The sequence below is a fragment of the Accipiter gentilis genome, chromosome 7 (genome assembly GCF_929443795.1).
Source record: "Accipiter gentilis chromosome 7, bAccGen1.1, whole genome shotgun sequence".
NCBI classification, from domain to species: domain Eukaryota; kingdom Metazoa; phylum Chordata; class Aves; order Accipitriformes; family Accipitridae; genus Astur; species Astur gentilis.
Window position 1 is genome coordinate 21108458 of NC_064886.1, and position 22993 is coordinate 21131450.

At 46.6% G+C, this 22993-nt stretch overlaps 1 protein-coding gene across 6 annotated transcripts in view; it reads left to right on the top strand.

The window, feature by feature from the left end:
* The first annotated feature begins 20223 nt into the window (after nucleotides 1–20223).
* The window catches only part of ULK1 (unc-51 like autophagy activating kinase 1), an 85883-nt gene continuing 83113 nt past the window's right edge, over nucleotides 20224–22993 (top strand). For 5 of the 6 annotated variants that reach the window (XM_049804480.1, XM_049804484.1, XM_049804487.1 and 2 more), the window contains exons 1-4: nucleotides 20225–20633; nucleotides 20864–21015; nucleotides 21880–21972; nucleotides 22062–22103. In XM_049804480.1, coding sequence (XP_049660437.1) covers nucleotides 20926–21015; nucleotides 21880–21972; nucleotides 22062–22103 — 225 coding nt within the window. In that variant the 5' untranslated portion in view covers nucleotides 20225–20633; nucleotides 20864–20925. Of the gene's footprint in view, nucleotides 20634–20863; nucleotides 21016–21879; nucleotides 21973–22061; nucleotides 22104–22993 lie in introns of all 6 variants that reach the window. The other variant, XM_049804486.1, reaches the window with a different exon arrangement.

A 22993-nucleotide genomic window follows, 5' to 3' on the forward strand; every position in this document is an offset into this window, starting at 1 on the left:
TGTGTAATAGGAGGGATGGGAATTTAAAGCGGGGGGGGGGGGGGGGGGGGGGGGGCGGGGCTGGGGAACACACACACGACTGGCCATTTCAACCCATGAGTATTTGGAGCTGAAAACCTGAGTTTATGGCAGCTATGCTTGCTGGGGCTGGCTCCAGGGTCCAGTCAAGGTTTTTCCTGGCTCTTGCTCCCACCCATCTCCGGGCTCAGACAGCCCTTGAGGCCTTTTCTGTTTTGGTACCATAAAGAAAAGCAGAAGAAAAAAAAAAGAAAAAAAAAAAAGAGTAAAGTGGGCAGGAGCAGTTTTCAAATCACAAAGCCATGGCAATGCCTGGATTTTTTTTAAATTAATAAGAAGTCATCTCAGACAAGACCTGGGACTTAACAGCTTGAGGAACACAATAAAGTTATTCAGAAGAAACTCATCGTTACTTGCTGATTCAAATCATAAGACGAGCGTGTGTGCTATAAAATGTTCCTGCCTTCCACAGCCCCCTGATAGCTGAGGGGAAGACCCTCAGCCCTTACCCCAGATGGCTTTTCTAAAATGGGACTTTCTGCTTTATTAAGAATGACATTTTTCTCCTCAACCCCCAACTTAATCAGCAAATGCCCTTGCACAACTGTGGGCCAGGAGAGGAGGTGGTGGGCATCAGCCCCATAGCTCAGGTGGAGCTGTTCTGGATGATGCCCTATATCAGCAGGTGGGTACATGCTCCTAAATCCTTGCTGCAGTTCTTAGAGATGGAGCTGCCTTTTCTTCTCAGATGGCTGTTTGGGAGAGGACAAATACCAGAGCTGCCTCCAGCCTTGCCACCTTGCTTTTTTTCATCCTCTCTGCCAGGTGAGCATGGTGTATGAGCTGGGGCTGAGCCTGATGCTGCTGTAAGCAGCAGAAGCAAGCCCAAGGGATGTTTTGTCCAGGGGAAGGGGGCTTGTCCTGGCTCTCTATGTCCTAGCAGTTCCTGGTAAGCTTGGTGCTGTGGATCACTTACTTTTCTCTGAAATTTCTAGGCAGGTGGAGTTGGCTGGCCTTGTGGGGCTGGAACAGGCCAGGGGAGGGATACAGGACAGCCAAAAACAGGGAACACATAGCTGAGTAATAGTCTATAAGAAGACCAGCTTGGGCTAAGAATAGGAGAGGGTATTAAAGCTGGATGGTATGTGGAGGATTTCTGTAGGCATGTGCTAGGGCTGTAAATGGGAAGCGGAGGGGCTGCCTCTGGATCTTCTGCAGTACAAATGATTACTGCCCTTGTGGCACTAACAAAACTACCACAAGAGCTGCCAGAGCAGTTCCCTGTCCTCCACCCAAATTTCTCATCCCTGGTTTAAAAAAAACAAATCCCAAACCTCTGGGATTTATGATCCTGTCAGCAGTGAAACTCTAACTCAGCACTAGGTTGCCAGCCCTGGTGGGCTTATTTGTCGGTGGCATGGAAGGATCTGGGTTTCACCCCTTTTTTTTTTTTTTTTTTTTTTTTTTTTTAAGGGCTTTGAGCTTGACTGCACACCCAAAGCAGTCAAATAAAATGAGACCCAGGCCTGGCTCTTACTGGGACAGCGATCAGTCTGCTCTGAGCAGCTTTCAGCAAGCACGGCTTGGCAGGGGAAGAGCTGCATTGACAACAGGGCCACTTTGTTGCGGTGAGGACAAGACTTGACAAGCTTCCCAGGGAACTGCGTCAAGATTTATTGGTTGTACTGCTTGGGTTGTGGCAACTTGTTGTTGGGCTTCATGTGAGGAAATGCGCATCCTGGGGAGAGGCCTTCTCACCCCACATCTGACAAGCCAAACCGAGCCAATGTGTTGTGCAGCTGAAAACCTTGGGCGCAAAAGGGTCTCTCACTCCAGACCAGACATTTGGTCTTGTCTTCTCTGTCAGAACAAGAGGAGGGTTTTGGGGCGAGCACAGGTGATGATTGTGGAAGCCTGCTTGTATGCAGGGCCTATCCGCTAAATTTCAAAGAGTGGAAATACCCTATTTTGCTTCCCAACCTGTCTGTACTGCAAAAATAGCCAAGTCAGGATGGCCCTTGGCATGTTTTCCCTGGGGAGGAGGGCAGGGAGCTTGGTGGTCACAGGGCAACTTGGAGACAATGTCTCCTTCCTCTTCCCAGCCTGAGAAATTGATGTTTATTCTGGATCTGAAGCTGGGTTTGTCCGGGGAATAGAAAATGATGGTGTTGGGTGGTCTTCAGGTGGCAATTGTCCATCGTCAGCTGTCTTGAAGCACCATGGCTATCTCACATCCTGCAACTCCTCTGCTCCTGGGCACTCGCCCTGCTACTCCGTGTTTACTTGGATGACAGCTACGCAGTGCACGCATCAGCTCTTGCGTGTCAGTAAAGAGGCAGCGCCGTGGGATGGGTTTGCTTGTTTCCAAAGTTGCCAGGTAATGGAATAACTGGGGCCAATAAGGGCTTGTGATGAAACTGTGCTCCTGCCTCGAAGCCCTGCCTCTGAGCAGAGCTCGCAGGGAGGCGTTTCCACACAAGCGGTGGTAACTCTTTGCCCCGCTCATTTGCATAGCTGTGCTTGAACTTACCTGAAATGTCATCGCTAATGCTCAACCCAGGCTCTTAACTGCTCTAAATTCCTGAGCGTGCAGTGTTTTACAGCAATTATCTGCTTTCACCCTCCCTTTTTCCACTGCTGTGTTCATCTTCCTTTTTTCCTCATCTGCTGCCATGAAGTTCTCCCTCCCCGTTGCAAAAATGCACAGGTCAGGCTGGAGTCAATGGTCTCTTAGGAAAGAAGATCCTGGAGCTCTGCAGGCACCAGTGGTTAGAGAGCTTCTTATATCTGTGTATAATGGATGACCACCACCCATTAGAGGATACCATGACCTCAGCTCAGGGTCATGAGGATCAGAAATACCACAACTTATTTGGTGAATCTCCAATAGTATGACCCGGGAATACGAAGTTGGGAGAAAGCAGGACTGGAGTGACCTGGGAACATCTACAGAAGGGAGGCTTGGATGAGGGGATTTGACAGATGTCTGTGGTGTGGCTTGAAAACATCTGTCCAGATGTGCCTTCTGGGCAGCAGGAGACATCCCAGGCCGCAATGAGTATGTGTGCAAGGAGACCATGAAGAAGAGTGGAGCGATTTAGCTGTAACTCCAGATGCCCAGCTGGTTCTTTCTCCTGAGGCACCTCTGCAAGCAAGTGAATTTTTCCCAGCCCTGTGTCTCAGAGGGGTTCAAATACTTGACTTCCCAGGGAGGAGAGAACACTTCTAGTACTCAACAAGAGGTTGCACAGTGCTCCCATACCCAATCTCCCTCATATATTCCCTTCTGTCATGGGGGATATGAGAGGGGGGACTTTGAGGTGTCCTTGTCATGTGAGCACAGCTTGCAGTAGGTTTTGTCCAGAAACAGGACATGGGTCCTATTCTAGTCTCATAAAACCCACGATGCCTTGTGTCGGCTGCTGAGTCCTCTACTGAAAGAGAGGGGGGCTGTCTCGAGAGGGAGCAGCTCGTCAGGAATGCTCTTCCTTCATCTCTGTTGGCTCTGGAAGGCTTTCACAATCGGGTACAACCAGGATAAACAAGTGAGATCAGAAACCCCCTAAGCAAAAGCCATGCTCAGGCGAGCAGAGCTTTGCAGGGCCCATGCTAATCCTATTCTGCAAAGCACGTGCCAAACACTTGGCACTTCTTGCATTTATAGGAATGAAGCCGTGTCCCTACTGGCCTCCACCTCCTTTAGGGGGTACTGATGGGCCCTACCTCTCAAAGCTCTTCTCCCTGTGACCCTGCCAGGGGAGCAAGCTCATGGCTGCCCTAGGAAGCCTGTCTCTAAATGGTTCATTCTGGCAGCCTGAGGCAGTGGAGCCTGATTGTTATTCTTAACCCTAGGGTCAAGCAAGGTAGCAGTGACGTAATGGAAGAACTTTGCTCTGCACGCTCTGTCACAGCAGCTCTGAAGTATGGCTCATCCATCAACTGCCCGTTGTGATCTGCATCGAAACTTGTGTCATTCTGTTAGCTGCTGCAAAGGAGGATGACCCCGGTGCTCCTCTTCCACTGGCATAAGCCATTTCTCATTAGCAAAGTGAAACATTTTTCTCTACGCTGTCAAAGGCGATCTGTTTATTTACTGTTGTCTACCCTGCTGGAAGCCAGCACAGGCTTCCTTGCCTCCCACGTTACAGTAAGCGCAGGGCTTTGTGCTTTGCCCTGTTCTACCAGTCCCTTTGGCGTGGGCAGGACGAGGTGACTCGCTGTCTGAGCTGGCACCTCTACGGGTCCTGGGCAAAGCCGTTCAGGGATAATGCCTCTCCTTCCATGAGTATCTGAAGACTGATACAAGCTGACGCGGCAAGTGCTTGCCAGGAGATGTTGATCCCTTACTAATTTAATTCCTGTCTCCTTAGGTCCCAGCAGGAGGCTGCCAAGAGAAATGGGCTTGACAAATATCTGAAGGGGCTGCTTTACCAACTCCTGAGAAGTATCCCTCTCTGCTGTTCTCCCACAGCACAGGAAGTGCTCTAAGGCTGTCCCGTGCCTTGCAAATACACTTAGTGTTGAGTTTTAATTCAACTCTGCTTCCTACTTGCTTGTCTGTGTCACTAAGGACAAGCAAACAAATACTGGCCAACAGACTCCACCAAAAGGAGTAGCTGTGTGACTGCCTGCCTGGCCTTGTAATGCACATGTGTTTAAGCACACGTTATCTCCAGCTTTGTTTGGACTAGGCTGGACTGCGCAGGTGTGCCCAGTGGAGCTCCTGGGGGTGTAATCGTGCCGCAGATAGCAGAGAGAAAGTGCGGTATTGTTCTCGGCCTGCCGTCAGGGCTCTTGCCTCACTTGAACCCAGCTTCTGAAGCATATTGGCATAGATGGATGCGAAGAGCTCTGAGAAGTGTTAGGAATAATTCAAATGCGTAACAGCGAACATCCATCATAGCACCAAACTTCTGAAGGCTGATATTTTGGGTTGCTGTTCCTAGCACTGCAGAAGAAGCTGAGCTGCAGTAGAAGACCAGTTTGTGCAGCTGCTGTGTCTGGTTGAGCCCGTCTTTATGGGCAGAGCAGCAAAGACAATGTTGCTATTGGACTTCTTTCCTCTTGAAGCCATGAGTGCAGAGCAGATTTTTTTTTTTTAAATACCAGAACAAAAGCCTAAATGTGGTGTTTAGCAAACCACACTGAATTAAGGCAGGGTGAGCAGTAGGAGAAATATTAGGAGTTAATTCTAATCTTGACTTTTACATTGATTACAAGTTATGTCACTAGGGACTCGTACCCTAAACTGGAGACAAGCAGCCCTTTGTGATTGCTGGCGAAATCCAGGACCAGGAGGGAGAGAAAAGGGAGACCCTCACTGGGTGACAGCCTCCACTCAGGCCTTGTCCCCTGTGGAAGTGCAGGTCACCGGTCACTAATCTCTGTGGCAGGTGTTTGACTCGAGGGCTGTCTTCTGAATCCTTTGCTCAGTGCTCTCGAGTTTTTTTTTCTCCTTAGGCCATGAGCCAGGGAATCAGGCCTATCAACTGATGGGCTGCTTGTTTTTCCACAGGCTGTTTATATTGCGCCAGCGCTATCGGCGAAACCGAGTCTGCTCGTGGTCTCTTGGTTTGCAGGTGGTAGAGGCCTCTGATCTCCTGCTCCTGTGCTTTTTGAGGATGGGGGAACGTCTTGTATGAGTTGCCACGGCACCAAACACAAGGCAACAATAAAGACAAACTAGCCCTGCAACAGCAGTGCTGTGTATTTGGACCTGCAGCAGATGTAAAAATGGGGTGGTGGGGGGGAACAACAACAGTGTGGTCATGCAGCTGGGGTCACTGAGCTTTCCAGCGGTCCTGCTCTTGCTCCAAAATAAGGACAGGAAAACACCATTATTTTGGAGGGTGCTGTTTGTCTGGTTAATGCTTTGCTCTGGTCAAGTGTGACGTGACCAGGCTGGAGCAGTTTTGAGGAAGGTCCAGGTTTGGACCACCTGGATATTTGCTCAGATCTAAAGTCTTCTGGTGGTTGGTTCAGTTCTGCTCATACCCTCATAGGTGGAGGATTTACCCACTGGAGTTTCTGTGCTGTGCTGCTCTTCATGATCAACAATCATCCTTGATCTATAGCCTGATAAGGGTCCAGGAACCAACTCATCCTGAGGTGATAAAACTGCACATGCTGGTGCTCCAGCCCTGCACACATGGGCACAGCCCTTGGAACAGCATCTGCCTCTCCTGCATGCTGGATTTGGCTCATACGCAGCTCTGTCTCTATTGCTTCTTCCATCCTAGCAAAAACAAATGCAATCTGCTCGTGTGTATGCTGCAAGAGCTCTGCCAGGAACAAAGAGAAGTTCAAATATTTGCGTTGGGTTGTTACTCTTTCCATTCAGGCGATAAATGACAGGCTTCAGCAGAGTCTTTTGGTGCTGAGTGCAGGGTTTCCACCGAACTGGCTCCAGCTTCGCAACCCCACCAAGATGAAACACCTACAATTAACAGTTGAGTTTTAACTTCGGGCAAAATGACTGAAGGTGATTGAAATATGGCCTTTAAAAAAAAAATTAAAAAATTTGAAAAAATCACCAGACTTTCCCTGTGTGAAATAAGAAGTGTCTGGTCTTTGTGTGCAGTTTCACACAGACAGCATTTTCACTGTGAACTCTAGAGCTCTGTTACTGATTTCTGTCCTAGTGCCTGGGATGCAAGCTGTCAGTCTGCGTGCAAATATTTCAGAGCTGCCTTTCTTTGGAAAATCCCAAACTCAAGGTCACATGGAGGCTTGACGTCCCCTGGAACTGGACCTCTTATTTCCATTTGGCTGAGTTGATCAAGGAGCCAAAGACGTTTGCTAATAAATTAATTCATCTCCACTTCTCTGTATCTGGGAAGCTGTTGTGCTTCAGCACTTGGTAAACCCAGGAACAGACTGGTGAAACAGCCCCAGGTATGAGCTAGCTCAGAAAAGCAGCTGTTTTGGTGTCACTGGGCCTGTTCAAAACTTGTGGGGATAAAGAAAGGAAAGGCATAATCCAGTCTTATGGAATTTCATGTGCCAACATGCTAGATCAGTAGCAAAGCATCACAATGAGTGCAACCATCCAGCTACAGCAACACAAAAATGTTTTGTAAGTTAAATTCTGTCTTAACACAAAAGGACAAGGTAGGCAGCAGTCAGGGCAACAACTGAGGGGTTTTTTTTCCTCTGTCATACTAAAATAGATGTTGCACAAGGTACTCGGGAGTTGAGCATCCGCAGTTCAAAATAAATCCCAAGGAAGCCTACGCTGCTCTGTCTTGTGGGGTCTGCTTTGCTCTGTGCAACTTGGGGTGTTGGTTCCAGAGCAGGGCTCCATGGCAGGGGAAGTGGTGGTGGATGTTTCTGTCCTGGGGCACTTCTCTGCCTGCCTCGGTTCAGAGGGATGGGCATGATGTGCTGATGGCACTTTGGCTGTAAAATGAAGTGAGAATGTCTCCGGGGGTTTTTTGGTAGGGTTTGCAAGCAGTTTTTGCCAATTCTTGCAAAAAAATTATGTAATTTGTGGCAAGGCTTGATCTCTAACCAGATGGCATTTCTCAGTAGCCCAGGCCTGGAGATCTCTGTGTGCTCTTCTTTGTGAATTCTACCATTTTTCTTTTTTTTCGTCTCTCGACCTGCTTTGGTCTCTTTCTCTGTATTACTTTGAATCTTCCGTCATGCCCAGAAAGTTACAGTGCTGTTAGCCTTTTCTAGTGCTAGTCTGGACTGGATAACTACTTGTGCTTGACAAATTCTGATTGTTTTCTCAAGTTAATTTGGTATTTTCCATTAGTCCCACCATGAGTTTTCTAGCTCAGAAATTTCTTATCAGGAATTCATTAGCCCTGAAACTTAAAAGGCCTGACTCTTCAGGCTTAAATACTGTCTATAATTACCTTTTCTTTGTGCTGTACTTTGGAAGATATCTCTAGTGTTTCATTTTACACAGCAGGCAGTAGTCCCCCAATATTATAACATGAAGTTAAATCATCTCTACTTCAGGTAACTGAAAAACTATCAAAAAACCTCAAGAGGTCCAGAAAAAAAACTAGTGTCAGACATGAAGCTTTTTGTGGCTTCCTTTTTTGTCCTGTTCATTGAGTCTGCTCCAGCTGCTGTCTGTATTTCCAAAAAGGATTCATTTTGGCAGGCTTTTTTAGCTCCCTCCTTCTTACTTAGGTCACTTCTGAGATCACATAAGAGCTGAGAAGTTTCCCAGTAGCCTGCTTCTCTAAGTGTTCTGTCCTGTTTTGCTTCTAGGCTCAGCCTGACACTTGACAGTCATGCCTATCGGGGCTGTAGTAAAAGTACGTATTAAAATGTAGATATTCCAGGCAGAGAGTAGAAGGTGGGTAGACCCTATATTGTCCACATTGGAAATGCTTAAATTCAATTTATTAGCATAGCCTGACCCTAACATTTGCGGACTGACACCTTTGAGGAGTAGGCAGCAGAGGGCTAAATCTTTTACTGCCTTTGGGCCTTTAGCGCTGGCAGTGGGTAAAGGTCAAGGACACAAGGACATAACTTCACCAAACATATTTCCTTTTTCAAGATAAATGAAATACAGATTTAAAAGAAACCCTTTGCGGAGGCTATGTACGTATCATTGTCTATTTAAAAACAGTTGATTGATAACAGTTCTTGCAATCAGCACAAGGAGTACGTAACGTTGGAAACTTCCTGGAAAACACATGTACATGGCAAACCTGTTACAATGCATGATAAGAGATATTACACTTTAATGAAGTTAATGGGTAAAGAGCGAAGAGGCCTTGGTTTATTGGATAACAGGAGAAAGGGAAAAAAAAAAGTAGATGTTACGTATATCAGCATTGTATAAGCCAGTCATTTTGTGCAGTTACAGAATAGGTTTGATCCTGGCTTTAATCATCGCATGCTGTGAACCTGGAACATCTCCATTACTTACATCCTCCTGAAATTTTTCACCTCTTCTCGCCTGCTAGAAGTAATGAGGCAGGTATTCTGGCAGCCTCGTAGTCTAGCAGCCCAGTGGTGGTTCATTCCCACTTGCAATCTCTGGCGCTCCAGTGAGGAGGCATTTGTATTGAAATAGCCTAACATTGGCGAGTCTGTTCTTAAAAGCTAAAGAGTTGGCAAGAGCTTTGCTGAAGAAAAGCAATGAATGGCTAGCCTACATCCAGAATATGGTGTGCTGTTTGGGACCCGTCAGCAGGGATGCTAAATAACTCGCTGCTGTGATGCACAGTGATGCCTTTACATGGCTGATGCCATGCTGATAGCCAGGGACAGGCAGGACATTTCCTGTGTGATGCAGATGGCGTGTCTCCTCTGTATCATGAGGGAACTGGCTAAACGATTATAAGGAGGATACTTGATTAATGGTGTAACAACAGATCCTCTATGATTCAGATAAGAGTATACTTACGTTGTTAAAATGGTATAATTTGCCCCAGGGCCTATTTGTGCATGGTCTTTCTAACTGAATCCAACCACAAAGAATTTCTCTGATCAAATTAGGCAGGTTGGTTTGACGTGGGTGGCAACTCTCATCTTCACTGACAGTGCTGACTTGCAGTGCCTGGTAATGTTCGTGTTTTGATTGTTTCTGGTATATTTCCTTTTTTTTATATATTTCTTTAAATGTTGTTGGCGTATCCTGTTTAGATATGGGGCACCCTTCCTCTGAAGTTCATGGTAAGAAAACCCTAACCTCCCATCTACAAAGACCTCATCCTCCCAGCTCTCACTCCCATGCAATGATCGGAATGAATATGCATGCATGAAAGAAAATGAGTGTGCGTCTTGCTATGGCTATTCTTCCTACTCATGTACAACGGCTTTTTCTGTGTCAGAGTCACAGGGATAGCCTTTCTGTGCCTTATGCAACAGTCTGTACCCACACAGGTATCAGCAGATTTTTATTTTTTTTCTTATGGTCTTAATTTGGTGTCCTGTGACACATTAAACTGATGCCACAGTGGTTACACATGTCTTTCAAGTTGATTCTCTTCCTAAGCATGCATTATAGCTGGCATTATAGCCAGCTCCTCTGCTGGTGCAAGTCAGTATAATTAGAATTGTTTCATCTGGCTGAGGCTCTAGGCTCCTATACGAGTGCGACATTAAATTGAGAATCGTTGAGTATAGCTTTAAAACATACAACCTGAGGACTATGAAGTGCTTGGAGTTTTTAATGAAAGATACTATATTAGTTTAGAAGATTAAGATTGTTGACAGAAAAATCTGATTCACAATGTAAACCCTGAGTTCTGAAGGAAGCTATGCCAAGTAAATCCTAGTCTTATAAACCACAGGATAATGTCATCAAAAAATAAAAAAGTTCTCTTAAAACAAATAGTTCCAGTGTTCCTCTCTTTTCCCTAGATCCATTTAAACTTTATTCTTCTGCCTATTTTTTCTCTTTAGCTATCATAGCTTCTGAAGGAGTAAATCTCTAACTTATAACCAGTATTGGTAGAATGATAAAATATATGTTATTGAAGCCAAACTGACTGTGGTATTTTAAATACAAAATATATTGTGTTGCTCCCTAGACTTAGGTCTGTAGTATTATGTCTATACAAGAGAATTCAAACAGACCATTAGGATCCCAGATACGGTAAGGGTCAGGCCGAGACTGAATGCCAAGTTAAAAATATAGGGCATAGAAAGTGCCCCATTATTCCCACAGTGGACAAGCCTTCCACTGCCAATCTGTGTTCCTCTGGAATTTATATCTGTTGGACCAGCAGCATCCCAGGCCTTTCTATGGCCTCTGTTACTGCAATCGATCGCTGGCCCCGCAATATTTAATGTATTTCATCCTCTCTACTGTGCAATTCTACTCACCCTATTTTTACAGAAAAAAACAGAGGTATAGTGGGATTAGAGAGGTTTGTCTGCACTATTTAATTTACCAGTGCGATTATTGTGTAGTTGCAGAGGTGCCCAGAGCTTCCCAGGAAATTCATCACACAGCAGGGAGCATGAATGCACCCAGGAGTTTGGAAATCTACATTCAGACTCCCCTTCCATGCCCTCCCCATGGGGTCAGACTATTTGTGTTACAGTGTTAAGCACATAACATGTTGGCAGAAGGGGAGACAGTTAACCTTGTTTACTGTATTTTATGTTGTGGTTCATTTATGGCTACATTCTGGTTTCTATGTATTTGATAGATTTTTGTTTATTTGCAGGAGAATGGAAGGGAACTGCATTTAAATATAAGGTAGTATTAATAGTGTGTTGCATGTGGTCATGCTTTCTGTAACTGGATTATATTAATATTGCTATTCAAGCCTCGAAGCTGCAAAAAGTGTCCCATCCTAATTACATAACCTCAGCTGAGGTCCCTTGGTAATAAGTGAGTGGATAAAACTCTTCCTTATGAGTTTCTCAAGAGTCAGAAAGAGGATGTTGGTATCCTGCTTATTATACCATGTTAATTTTAAAAGGCTCTTGTCAACCAACAACCCAATAGTTTTTCTTCCCTCCGGGTTTTGTTAGGTTAATCCGTGAGCCATGGAATATTTGACTACAATTTCATGAGTCATGGGAAAGCTCCATAGCCCTTATAGTTCTGGATGATCTTGCTGTCCAGGTACTGCCAGGTCAGGTGCTTCCCAACGCCTGGACATACATCACGAATGCATCCTGCAACATTTTATAGTGTCAATAAAAACAAAATCCTCTACTGGGAAACATTAGGGTTAACCTGGCATATTAGCTGAAGAGCTCTCACAGCTTTTACCTAGCCCTCGGGAAAGCATTAGCTATGGACAGAGAATTCCTAAATCAGGGTTAGCCTTTTTCCTCTTGCTTTCATTCAGGTGTTTGGTTTTTTTAGTGATTGTACCTTGTTGCATTTGACAAAGGCCAAATGAAAAATGCTGAGATGTGTACGTTTCTGATCTTTAATTGGACGTAACCATTACTGCATTACAGTCACTACCAAATTCAAAGTAGTACAGAAATAATTATGAGAAAGTAGGTCTTCAAAGACCTTGCCATTTACACAGATGAGGGAAAGGAAGAGACAGCAATCTAGGGGAGTTAAGTACCTAAGTACCTCTCAGAAATGCACCTCTGATTAGTCAGGCAGAAAGTCAGCAGCTACAGAACTTCAGTCCCAGCCAATAGCTTCACCTAAACCGCATTCCTGGCCAATTGCTATGTGAATTTACGGAGCAGAGAGCTCAGATGTGCAAAAAAGAAGGAAAGGAATAAAAAAAATCAGATTAAAAATAACTTATTTCATTATCTCCTTGCCCTTAGGTCTTCCTCTTTGCTGTGAGGCAGCAGGTGCTGGGGTACGGATACGGGTGGGTCTGACATCTTAGCAGATTGGTGGCTTTTATTTTTTTTCTAAAACAAGTTTGAAAGCACCGAACACTAAAGAAACTCTTCTGTTGCTCCACTGAAAACTTCTCCTCCACGTCACTCATTGCTTCAGGCTTCTGTGCTGGAGCATTGTCCATCTGGTTTCCTAGAAATGTGTAAGGACAAGGGATCATTGCTTTGGAGTGTTGCAACGTGGGTACAGATCCCAGCTGCTTGCCACTGCAAACAGCAGCATCCAGACTCACTGCAGGGTGCATCTGGGCTGAATTTTAGTTCCTGCGAGGCAGCCTGTCCTTGTCAGTCAAAAGAGCTGGCTGATAACAGGTCTAGAGGACGAGCCTGAGTTTTTTTCCCCAAGTGATCTTTCTTTGTATCCGTAGGCGTGGGACTAGGAAGATAACTTCCAAGGCCTGAGTTAGGAGTAATTGCTCATCCTGGGCTTTTAGGGAGAGAAACTGCCAGCCTCTGCCCAAAACCAAAACACTGAAAACAAACCACAGAAAGAGGGAGAGAGCTGGGCATGATGTAGCTCGCTCATCCAAGGCCACGGTCTGACCTTGCCTGTGTCCTTCCTACCAGATGTTTGCCCAACCTGTCCCAGAAAGGCTCCAGCAGCGACAGTGCTCTGCTGCCCGGGCAGCCCGCTCCCCTCCTGAACCCATCAGCAAGGGGAGAGATCTCCTTCATCGCTGCTGAAGCTCATTATGTCTTGTCCTATCTGCTGTGGACATTCCTCACTGTTACAGCTGTTATTTATATATGTCTGTATCTAAAGGAAACTATCATTTCTGCCCTGGCTTTACGTGGCATGAGTAAGGCCTTGGCTGGAGCAATGCCTGCTTGAAATTGTATATGCTGCTGGTCTACTTGAAAACGCAGACACCTCCAAGCTAGTTAGTCACAAAGAGGAAAGTTTCATTAACAGTTCCTTCCCGAGGAGAGGCTGAAAGCTTGCTGGAAGCAGTCAGCCAACCCGAGGGAGCTGATCCCAGGAGCGGGGTGCTCCGGGCCATGCCTCCCCTCCCCAGAGGCAGCGATGATGCTGATGCACCAAACCCCAGAAAGAGCCCAGCTGCAAAGAAAATGCCTGAGAATCCCATTTTTAAGTCTTGGACTTCCCAGGTTCGTGATGAAGAAGTGACTGTTTCTTTAAGCCTGCACACCTCTGCAGCTATTCGCTATAATCCAGGAGTGAAAGGGTGTTAAACCCACTCTCAGATGGGCAGGTTCTGGAGCAGGAAAAAGAACAAGGCCTCTGATTCATAACAGGACAGTTACAGGTTTCTCTGGGAAGTCACTGCTGGCTTCTAATATTGTAGCTTTCATAGGTGATTTTTGTCTTAAGGCTGCTTTTGAGAAGGCCAAAGACAACTGAGGTGGTAAATGTGACTTCACTGTCCACCTGGACTGCTTTGAAAACACTTTCTTGGGCTGAGAGGTTCTTTCTGACCATGATTTTCAGCACTCATCTGGAGAAGGATATGGTCCTTAAACCTGGAGGTTTCTACTGTATGAGTCATGCCCCCTCCTCACCCCACCTTGGTCCTGCCCTATCTGGAGAGAAGCCCAGGCTGAAGGCTGAGCAACCTTCTTCTTCTTCTGGCCTCCTAAACTCTATAGATCTGAAAGATAAGGGACATGACACTCCTCCTCCTCCTCCTCCTCCTCCTCCTCCTCCTCCTGCCGTGAGATGAGCAGTTATTTCTAACATGGAGGTCACCAAAGCAAAGCAAGGGCTAGTGCTGAAGCATGTTGGAGCTGCTGCAGAGGATCCTGTTGACTTGAGTGGGCATTGGAGGGGGTCCCAGAGAACAGAGCACAGGCTAAAGTGAGGCCCGTATCCCCTCCCAACAAATCTTGGCTTCCCCAGGACTGATGCAAGGCACCCCATGGATGGCATGGACCAAAGTGTGGGTGCGGGCGAGGAGGGAGGCTGAGGGTGGTGAGCGTGGGTCTGTTCTCATGCAGGACAGAGATGACATTTTGGAAGGAACTGCATAATGATACCTGCTGATTTATGGACAAGCAATGTTTGTTCTGGCAAGAAATAGCTTCCAATTAGCCTGAAAACAGACTGCTCTGGGTGGAGGATTTGCAGACTCTCTCTTATTTATTGGCAAACCTCATCTTAATATAATCAGCTGCTTGACAGGCAGGTTAGGTAATGGTCCTTGATGTGAGGACTAACAGATTTGAACACTGAGTACAGCCTTTAGTGCCCAGAGCCCTCTGCCAGTAGCTGAAATGCATCTGATATTAAAATGCAAAGGGAACCTAGGAAGCCCCTTGCCAGAGCACCTTGCCGAGTACATTAAAACACCGCCTTCAATAATTCATAAAATCTGTTCAGTGAGCTGGTGTATACGTGTGGGGAGGGGGGTAATAAAACATCTCAGACCTGGCCTGCCAGGATAATTCAGTGGCTAGTTAAATCTCTCAACAGTATTAATCAATAAATGGGCCCACAGTGCAAATAAATCCAGAATGTAATATGACAGGGCTGTGGAAGTGCATGGAAAGTGATTCCTCCTCTCTGGTGCGTGATGCTAGATGCCATACTGCTCCAGCAACTGGTATTTGAATAACCTCAGTGCTCTAACAGTGTAAACATCCAGTCTTTCCAGCTGTGTTATTCCATGTTTAGATGTCACCTAAATGTCTTCGATTCCGCTGTGTGTGCGATGGAGGGAGCAGCTGGCTGTGAAAGGTAGGGAGCAGTTTGTAAACTCCATCACTTAATTGAGTGTCTCTAGTTTCACTGGTCAAGAGCTGATGTCATGAGCGGGGGATCGCTCCCTTTCTAAGATAAAAGCATTTTACCAGAGTTGGAATGCTGTTTCTGCAGATCCTTGGTGAGGTATGAACAAATACTCTTGACATAACTTACACCACTGCTGTAAATTCACAGATGGTTTCAGGGTTCCAAATTAATCTACTCATTCAATCTCTCCAGGAATGCAATGCAACATGGCTGTGTTCAAAACTCACTTACCCTGGTGTGACTTTGGTGCAATTCTACTGTAATCTGTGTCTTACCCTTACTGTAACTGAGCCAGAATCTAACCTACTAACAGACATCTGAAATGGGTATGATTAAAAGATGTAATTTTAATTTTCCCTTAAATTCAGCCTGCAGCTTGCCTTCTAGTCATTAATGCTAGGGTAATGTTTACTTTTACTATTTACAGATATTTGTAGACCTTCCACATATTTCTTCCACCAAGCTGATTTTCAGCCAAGTACTGCATATTCAGTTCCTTCACTCCTTCCTGATGAATCTGGCAAAAATTCCAGCATTCAGGTTGGCTGTTGGCTCTGCCCAGATACTGGCAATTATGCTCAGCTATTAGGAAGTTTGTGGAAAGCGGATGTGTAACTGTCTTAACATGCCTGAATTTGAATCAGATTTTGAATTCACATGAATACAGTGTCTGCTTTTCATCCAGATGTACTCTGAAACTAAGCCATACCTGACCTTTCCTCTTGTTCTACTCTCTCCATCTTTTTTGGCTGTGAAGTACCCAGAATAAGTTTCAAGCATCCGTTTCTGTGAAGAAAATTAACTACCCAGCAGCAGCACTGCCTACGACTATGTACCTACAACTGCACTATAGCTCGTGTTAAAGCTCATCTTCAGGCTTAAGCGTTCATTTCACTCAAAGAGGAGATGTGTGGCCAATTATAAGGCTCAGCCCATGTGCAGCAACTTGTACAGTTACATCTTGCTCATGAGCCCAAGCCTCATAGCTCAGCATTTCCTTTCCTCCAGAAATACTGATTTGTTTTCCTGGCCCTTAGTGCCTCTGTCTATGAGGCAATTGCTGTAATAAAAAGATTACACAGGAGGGCCTTGGAGATTCCCTCTGCATCGAGCAGAACATTGATTTCAAAGTAGAGATACATAGCAAGGGAAAGAACTTGTTCTTTGTGATTGTATCTGGCCAAGGATTTCACCATGCCTTCCAGATACAGTGGTTCGACTTCATGGGTGGCTGATCTCTCATCAGACAGCGTGGGGAACATGAGGATGCAGTTGCTGAACTAGAAAAGCAAAAACATTAGGATCTTGGGGAATACAGCTGTCTGGCCCACAGAGGATGCTTGTAGTAAGTGGCTGAAACTGTCTAGAAAGGCATCAAGGAACATGTCACACATCTGACACGGGTTCTTTGGGATATGAGAACGCAGGTCTTTGCGGTATAGGAGCAAATGTAAAATGTCACTTGTCATAGAAGACACAGCCAAATGGATACCTCTTGCTCTTCGGGTGTATCAGGATGGGACTGAAGTCTCACGTGAGTGTCCACGGAAGATTTGGTACCTACAGCAAAGTACACATAGCAGCAAGCACCTGAGTATGCACCAGGGTTCCTTAGCATCCACCCAGCTTCCAAGTCAGGCTTTGCAGTCCACAATGAAGTCTATGTTGCTCCAGGTTACTGGTAAAAGAGTTAACTTTTTTAAAACTAGTGTAGTTGTACCTACATGAGCTTCAGTCACACCTTGAGCTACTGGCTAGGTACATACATAATTTAGTCCATAGGCTGGACTATGATGAGAAGAATTTAGCCCTAGATGGAAATCTTTATTCTGTCTTTATTGGAAATCTTTATTCTGAGTTTGCTTGTTCTTGCATAATCCCCTCATATTTCTGTAGCTTTAACCAATTCCACAGCATAGAGGTGGTATCAGAGATAATTATACCATACCTCTGCTGCCCAGAGGTAAGGATGGCACTCAGATTCCAGTAGGTGGAATCAGCCATATTTATGACTACTGATTAAAACATGGTATTAGAAAAGAGTATCATTTGAGTCACCAGGATATCAGTTGTCTGTTGCTTTCCTTCATGCATGAATGAGAAAAAAAGAATAAAGTTGCAATAAATTAAATAAAGAATTTCAAGAAAATATTCGAAGGTTTCCCACAGTTGCGTGCATGCTTATATTTTTCTCCACCCATCGTAAATCACAGCAATAGATCTTCCCACAGTCATGTTTTGCATTAGTAAATTGAACTATATACTCTGTCCCCTCCAAGATTAATGCCTCCATCTGAGGAAGTAGTTGAATACGTGCTGGTGGTAGTACTTTCATCATTAGCAAATGGGAGGCTGTAGGAGGAGAACAGAATTTGCATGTGTTGGATGTTGGCCTAAACATACTCTCACTGAATTCTGGACATCAGAGAAGAATTGATAGAGCATAAGCATTTAATCAGCAAACCACAGAAAAAAAATCTGAGGAATCCTACTTTTAATTAAAAAGCTTTTCAGCCCTCTTTGTACCAAAACGAACAAATGTTTTGCTAATACCATGTTTCTGCAAAGTGCACTCCAAATATCTCAAACCTGTGTATGCTGTCAAGTGGCATTACATTTTATTAGTTGTCCTTGGGTGAGTTTTTAAATCTCTGTAGAAGTTTCAAATCTTTTCACTCGTCTATTTTTGGAAGATACATTTGAGAGGCATTTAACTGCTACAAATGTTAAACTGTCAGTTCAAAGAAAGTGTTGTGCCTGGAGTGTGCACATAGCATCCAGTACAACTTGGTCCTGATCCTTGTAGAGACCTCTGAGTACCTTCACATTTCTTATGCTACTTTGAAGTTCCACATACTCACTAGAAAGATACCCAGTGAGTCTGCTTAAAAACAAACCCAGTTTGCTTAGAATAAAAATAAAATGTCAACAGAGAGGAGGCTGACTTTGCCACCTGGCTCTGTATATAGCTGCATGCAGAAAGGTACCTTAGAACCCACGTTTAATCAAAACTGATTTAAGTGAAACTTTTTTTTCCCAACCAACAGCACGTGAAGGAACAAATAAGCACACACAGTACAGAACAAAGAACATTCATCACTGTGATATTTTGGCCTGTAATTGAACAGCAGTCATATCAACTTCCTTCTTCGCCCAGCACTAGGACTGCGTGTCTTTGCTGTGCTAGGAAAATAAAAGGCAGAAACACCTGTGGTCACTAGAGATTTCACCGCAGTTCTTGCAAGAGTACACTTGCTAACCATGGTGCCCTGGCTATTTTCCAGTGAAGGGGGATGCAAGATTTTGCCTGCCTACAAATCATCTAAGAAGTTTCAAAATACTTTCGGCACTTCCTGCCTTAAACTTTTGCAACTCTTACCTTCTGTGTTAGAGACAGCAGCTTTTAACAACTGGTAAAATAAATTCCTGTGTCTGTCATTTGCCAAGTAGCTTGATTTTTTTGCAAGTTTGACGGTGTTTGCCATTTTTACTGGTTTCTGTGTTAATTTTTGAATTAACCCCTTGTGATCATTGACAAAAGCCTGATACTGTAGACCTCGTGGATGGCACAGGCCTAGAAGTGAGAAAGAAAACAAGTAGTTAAGTATATTGTAATTTTTTAAAAAGTAGTTTTTAAATTCATTTCCGCTGAAATCACAAAGGTACTGTAGTTTTGTTTTAGTTTAAGGGCTACTTCAACAGATGCTGTTCTTAAATTCCCATTGAAGAATATCCTTATCACTTTTACAGTTCCCACCAACTACTAAATGACTGCTGGAATTTGAGATGCAAATTACTACCACTCAGGCACTGCTACTTTTATACCGGTGTTTGGTATATGCTGTCATTTTTTCACCAAAGCTTTAAGCGCAGGATTGTACCTGAACATGACTTAGCTAGCGACCAAGGGCAACAGACCACGGGCCAGATGCTGAATCAGTCAGCCACTGCTTTTGTGTAGAAAACAAGGCCTGAGGCTGTGAGGTGCTGCTTGTTCCTAATCTTTGCTGAAAACAGTGATAACTGCAGACACTCGGTGCCACGATACTGAGCACCCTCGGCACTGGGTATCTGCAGAGCCACTGGCATTGTAAGAGCAGCACGCGTTTGGTATCGCGGCGCTGATACAGGTCTATACCGCGCAACTGCGTAAAGAGCAGGCTTCGGACTGGAGCCTGTGAGCAGGGGTGCTGCCCGTGGGGCACGTTGTTTTCCCTGCAGCTGGAATACGATGTTCCGCTTTGGACATTTTGAGGTGGATGCAGGTGAACCGGACCAAGCGCACAAGTGGTCTAGATACCACCACAGATGGCGGGAGTGGGAGATGGGTCAAACGCATGAGAGGGTCCTGCAACGGAGGGAGTGACCTGCGGGCCCACAGCCACAGGGCAAAGCTTGTGGGTTACTGCACAGCGAGAGGTCGGCGATGGCCAAAACCGAGTAGCAGGCTTAGGCTGGGAAAGGTTTGTCATTGCAACAGCGATCGCACGTTGACCTCTGGAGTAGGGTGTTGAGGCAGGTTCCTCCGAGGAGAGCTTGACGGAGGTTCCCTCGCACGTTGACCTCCGGAGTAGGGTGTTGAGGCAGGTTCCTCTGAGAAGAGCTTGACGGAGGTTCCCTCTGTCACTCCTCAGGGCGAGCTGGAGGCCTGGTTCGCTCCCCTGTGAGGAAGCGGGGACAGAGCAGCTGCGGGCCCCCAGCACAGGCCTGTGTGGAGGCTGGAGGACGCGGAGGAGACGGGCTATCCTCTGGGAGAAGATGGGGTGCTGTGGGTGGTGGGACCGGCGTGCCCCTGTGCCCCCACAGCCCCTGGGGTCCCGCCTGGGCCCTGTCACAGCCCATGTGGCAAAATTTTAAAAATTCACCCGAGGGGACCCGTTTCTTTACTTGTGGGAAACACCTCTCAAAGGCTCGGGACGGGACGGGGAGGGTTGGCAGGAGCCCTCCCATCCCCAGCCGCCGGAGCGGAGGGCCACGAGGGACCGTGCCTCGCCGCTGACTCAGGGCCGGCCGCGGCCGGCGCCTTTAAATGCGTCGGGCTCGGCCCCCTCCGCCTCAGGTGGCCGCCGCCGCCGCTGCCGCCGTGCCTGCCTCCCCCACCGCCGCGCACCGCGCTTGCGCCGCGGCCGGCACTCTCCTTTCGTCCGCGCCGCCGCTCGGCAGAGCTTTGTCTGGGGTCCGGGAGGGCGGCGAAGGCCGGGCGGTGCGGCGGGACCCGGGGGTGAAACCCCGGCCCCGCTGTGTACGAACGGTCGGGGGGCGCGGGCGGCCCTTAAGGTGGACTCGCGTTTAAGGTGGACCGCTCCCGTAAGGTGGACCGGGCGTTTAAGGTGGATCGCGCTTAAGGTGGACTTTCGGCGAAGCCGCGCCTGCGAGGCGGGGGAGGGCCGGGGCTCGGCATGGGGAGCCCCGCCTGAAGCGGCGGCCGGAGGAGCCGCGGCGGTCTGTCCTGAGGAAGAGATGGGGAAGGCCCGCTGCTGAGGAGCCGACTTCTCCCCGGGCTCTAACGATGACCAGCTCCCGGCCGTTCTGCAGGAAGAGGCAGCCCATGGACGAGGGCGAGGTGGGGGAGAGGAGCCCGGCGCGGCGCTGAGCCGCCGGCGGGCTGACAGGAGAGAGGCTCCCCCCCCCGACCCCCCTCCGCCAGCGGGTCTCCGGCTCCTGCCTGCTCTTTGGGGTGGGGGGGGGGGGGGCGGGGGGGTGCCCCGTTGTGTTTGGATTGGGAGAGGTTTAATTTTCTTTAAAGGCAGCTCCTTCACCACCGCCATCCTCCTCCTCCTGGTCCCTTTGCAGCTCTGAAGCCGTCCCGGCCGCGGTCCCCCCGCCGGCTGCGGGGACCCCCCCGGCGCAGCGCCATGGAGACGGTGGGAAAGTTTGAGTTCAGCAGGAAGGACCTGATCGGGCACGGAGCCTTCGCCGTCGTCTTCAAAGGCAGGCACAAAGAGGTGAAGAATCTCTTCTTCTTCTCCCCCCCCCCCAGCTTTTTATTTCTCGGTTGGGGCCGAGCTGGGCACTACGTCCCGGTCACCCCGTCCCCGCCGGGCTGCGGTGGCTATTCTTAGCGGGGGCATCAGCCCCGGGCTCTGGGGCGGCTCTGCTGGCGGTAGACATATTTATTATCATTTATTATTGTTATCTTTCGGAGTTTCTTGGGGAAGCGGGCGTGTGCCCCAGCAGGACCCGGGCAGGTGGCTTCACCTTGGGGCTGGCGAGCGGGGCTGGAGGCCGGCGGGCTGCTGCGGAGGTGTCCGCAGAGACGTCCTGCTCCCCAAACTGGCCCTCACCTTGAAAAGCAGCAAAAAAGAAAAAAAAAATAAAAAAATAAATGCCTCCACCCCGTCTATGAAGCGTGTAGAGGGATCTTGCTTTGGGGTTTATTTTTGTGTCTGTGAAGTTTCGTCCTTCTCAGCTTAATTTTTCCAAGAGGAGGGAAAATCGTTCACTGGTAAATAAAAGGAAACCAATCCGGCAGTGGATTTTCCATCATTAGGGCTTGGGATAAGCCATGGCTCCCACAGTGCGTTTATTTCTAGTGATTAAATAAGAGGATAATCATTGTATAAAGTAGTAACAAAAACCCAAACCTTGGGTTTTTTTTTTTTTTCCTTGGGTTGACAAGCATAATTCAGGAAAGGGCAAGTCTGAACAAGTGAGGGATGGGCATTAGGATATAAAGTAGGAGGCCTTTACCAGTGCTGCAAGACACTTTTTTTCAGTAGTATTTGTAATCTGTTAAGAGGCTGCTTATCCTAATGTAAATGAATGGTGAAATTTACATTTATCTTTGAATTGCATATGCACTCTTTCAGAAACCTGAGCTGGAAGTAGCTGTGAAATGCATTAACAAGAAGAACCTTGCAAAATCTCAAACACTGCTGGGCAAGGAAATAAAAATACTTAAGGTAAAGGTAGACTGACTTGTTTTCTTCAGTCTTTGTTCTGTATGCCCTTTGTTGCTCCTAGCTTATGGTCTTTGTTTTACTTTTCCTAGGAATTGAAACATGAAAACATCGTTGCCTTGTATGACTTCCAGGTAAATACATTCAATTACGGCAAAGCATTCTGGTTTGGGGGAGAGGTTGAATGGAGTTTGTGGAATTTCAGTTTTTAACAGATGTTTTGTAATCAAACATGTCTTCTAGGGAAAGGAAAAAAAAGTCTTCTGATAAGTTGGGGAAAGACAAACAAACACGTTTGAGCAGATCGTGTATTAATTGTTGTCTGGACCACAGAACACTTATGCAGTTGGGAGTTGAGGTGGGAGCTCCTGCTCCCAGGATGTTTGTTATGCAGTGGAATGCAGTGTGTGTTGAATATGTCTGTGTTGGAAGCTTATAAGTTCTCAAAAAGTTAGAAATAAAATTACAGTAGTTATTCCTGGCAAGCCTACCTTTTATTTTTTTTCTCTGGTCTGGATACACTCCCTAAGAAAATTTCTTCTTCCTAGGCAATGTAAAAATAGTGTGAGCATGACTTTGTAGCATATGATTGTCTTCAGTTCCAGAGGATTTTCATTTGCATTTTTCTGTTGTCCTTGTGGCAATCACTAAGTGTTAAAAATTGCAGCAGACATTTTTAGATTATTGTGGTTTCCCACAGTTGCTTTTTTCCTTCAAAGTCAGCTCTGAAGATCTAATCTAAGGCGCTAAAACCCGATCCACTCTGAAACCCAAGGTATCCGATGACTTTTTTTTTTTTGCTTGAATTTTTGGTTAAAAAACCCTGCTGGCTCACGGGCTAAGTTTTCTCTGACATCCGTGATGCTTTTTTTAAAAAAAACATTGCAGGATCTAAAAGCCTAAAATGGAGCCCTTCTGTTTCTGGACGGAGGGGCTGGCGTCGGTACAGCCTGTGCCACCCTAAGGTCTGATATTTGTGAGTGATGGCTGCGTGACCGCTGGCTCAGTGGACCCCCCCCCCCCC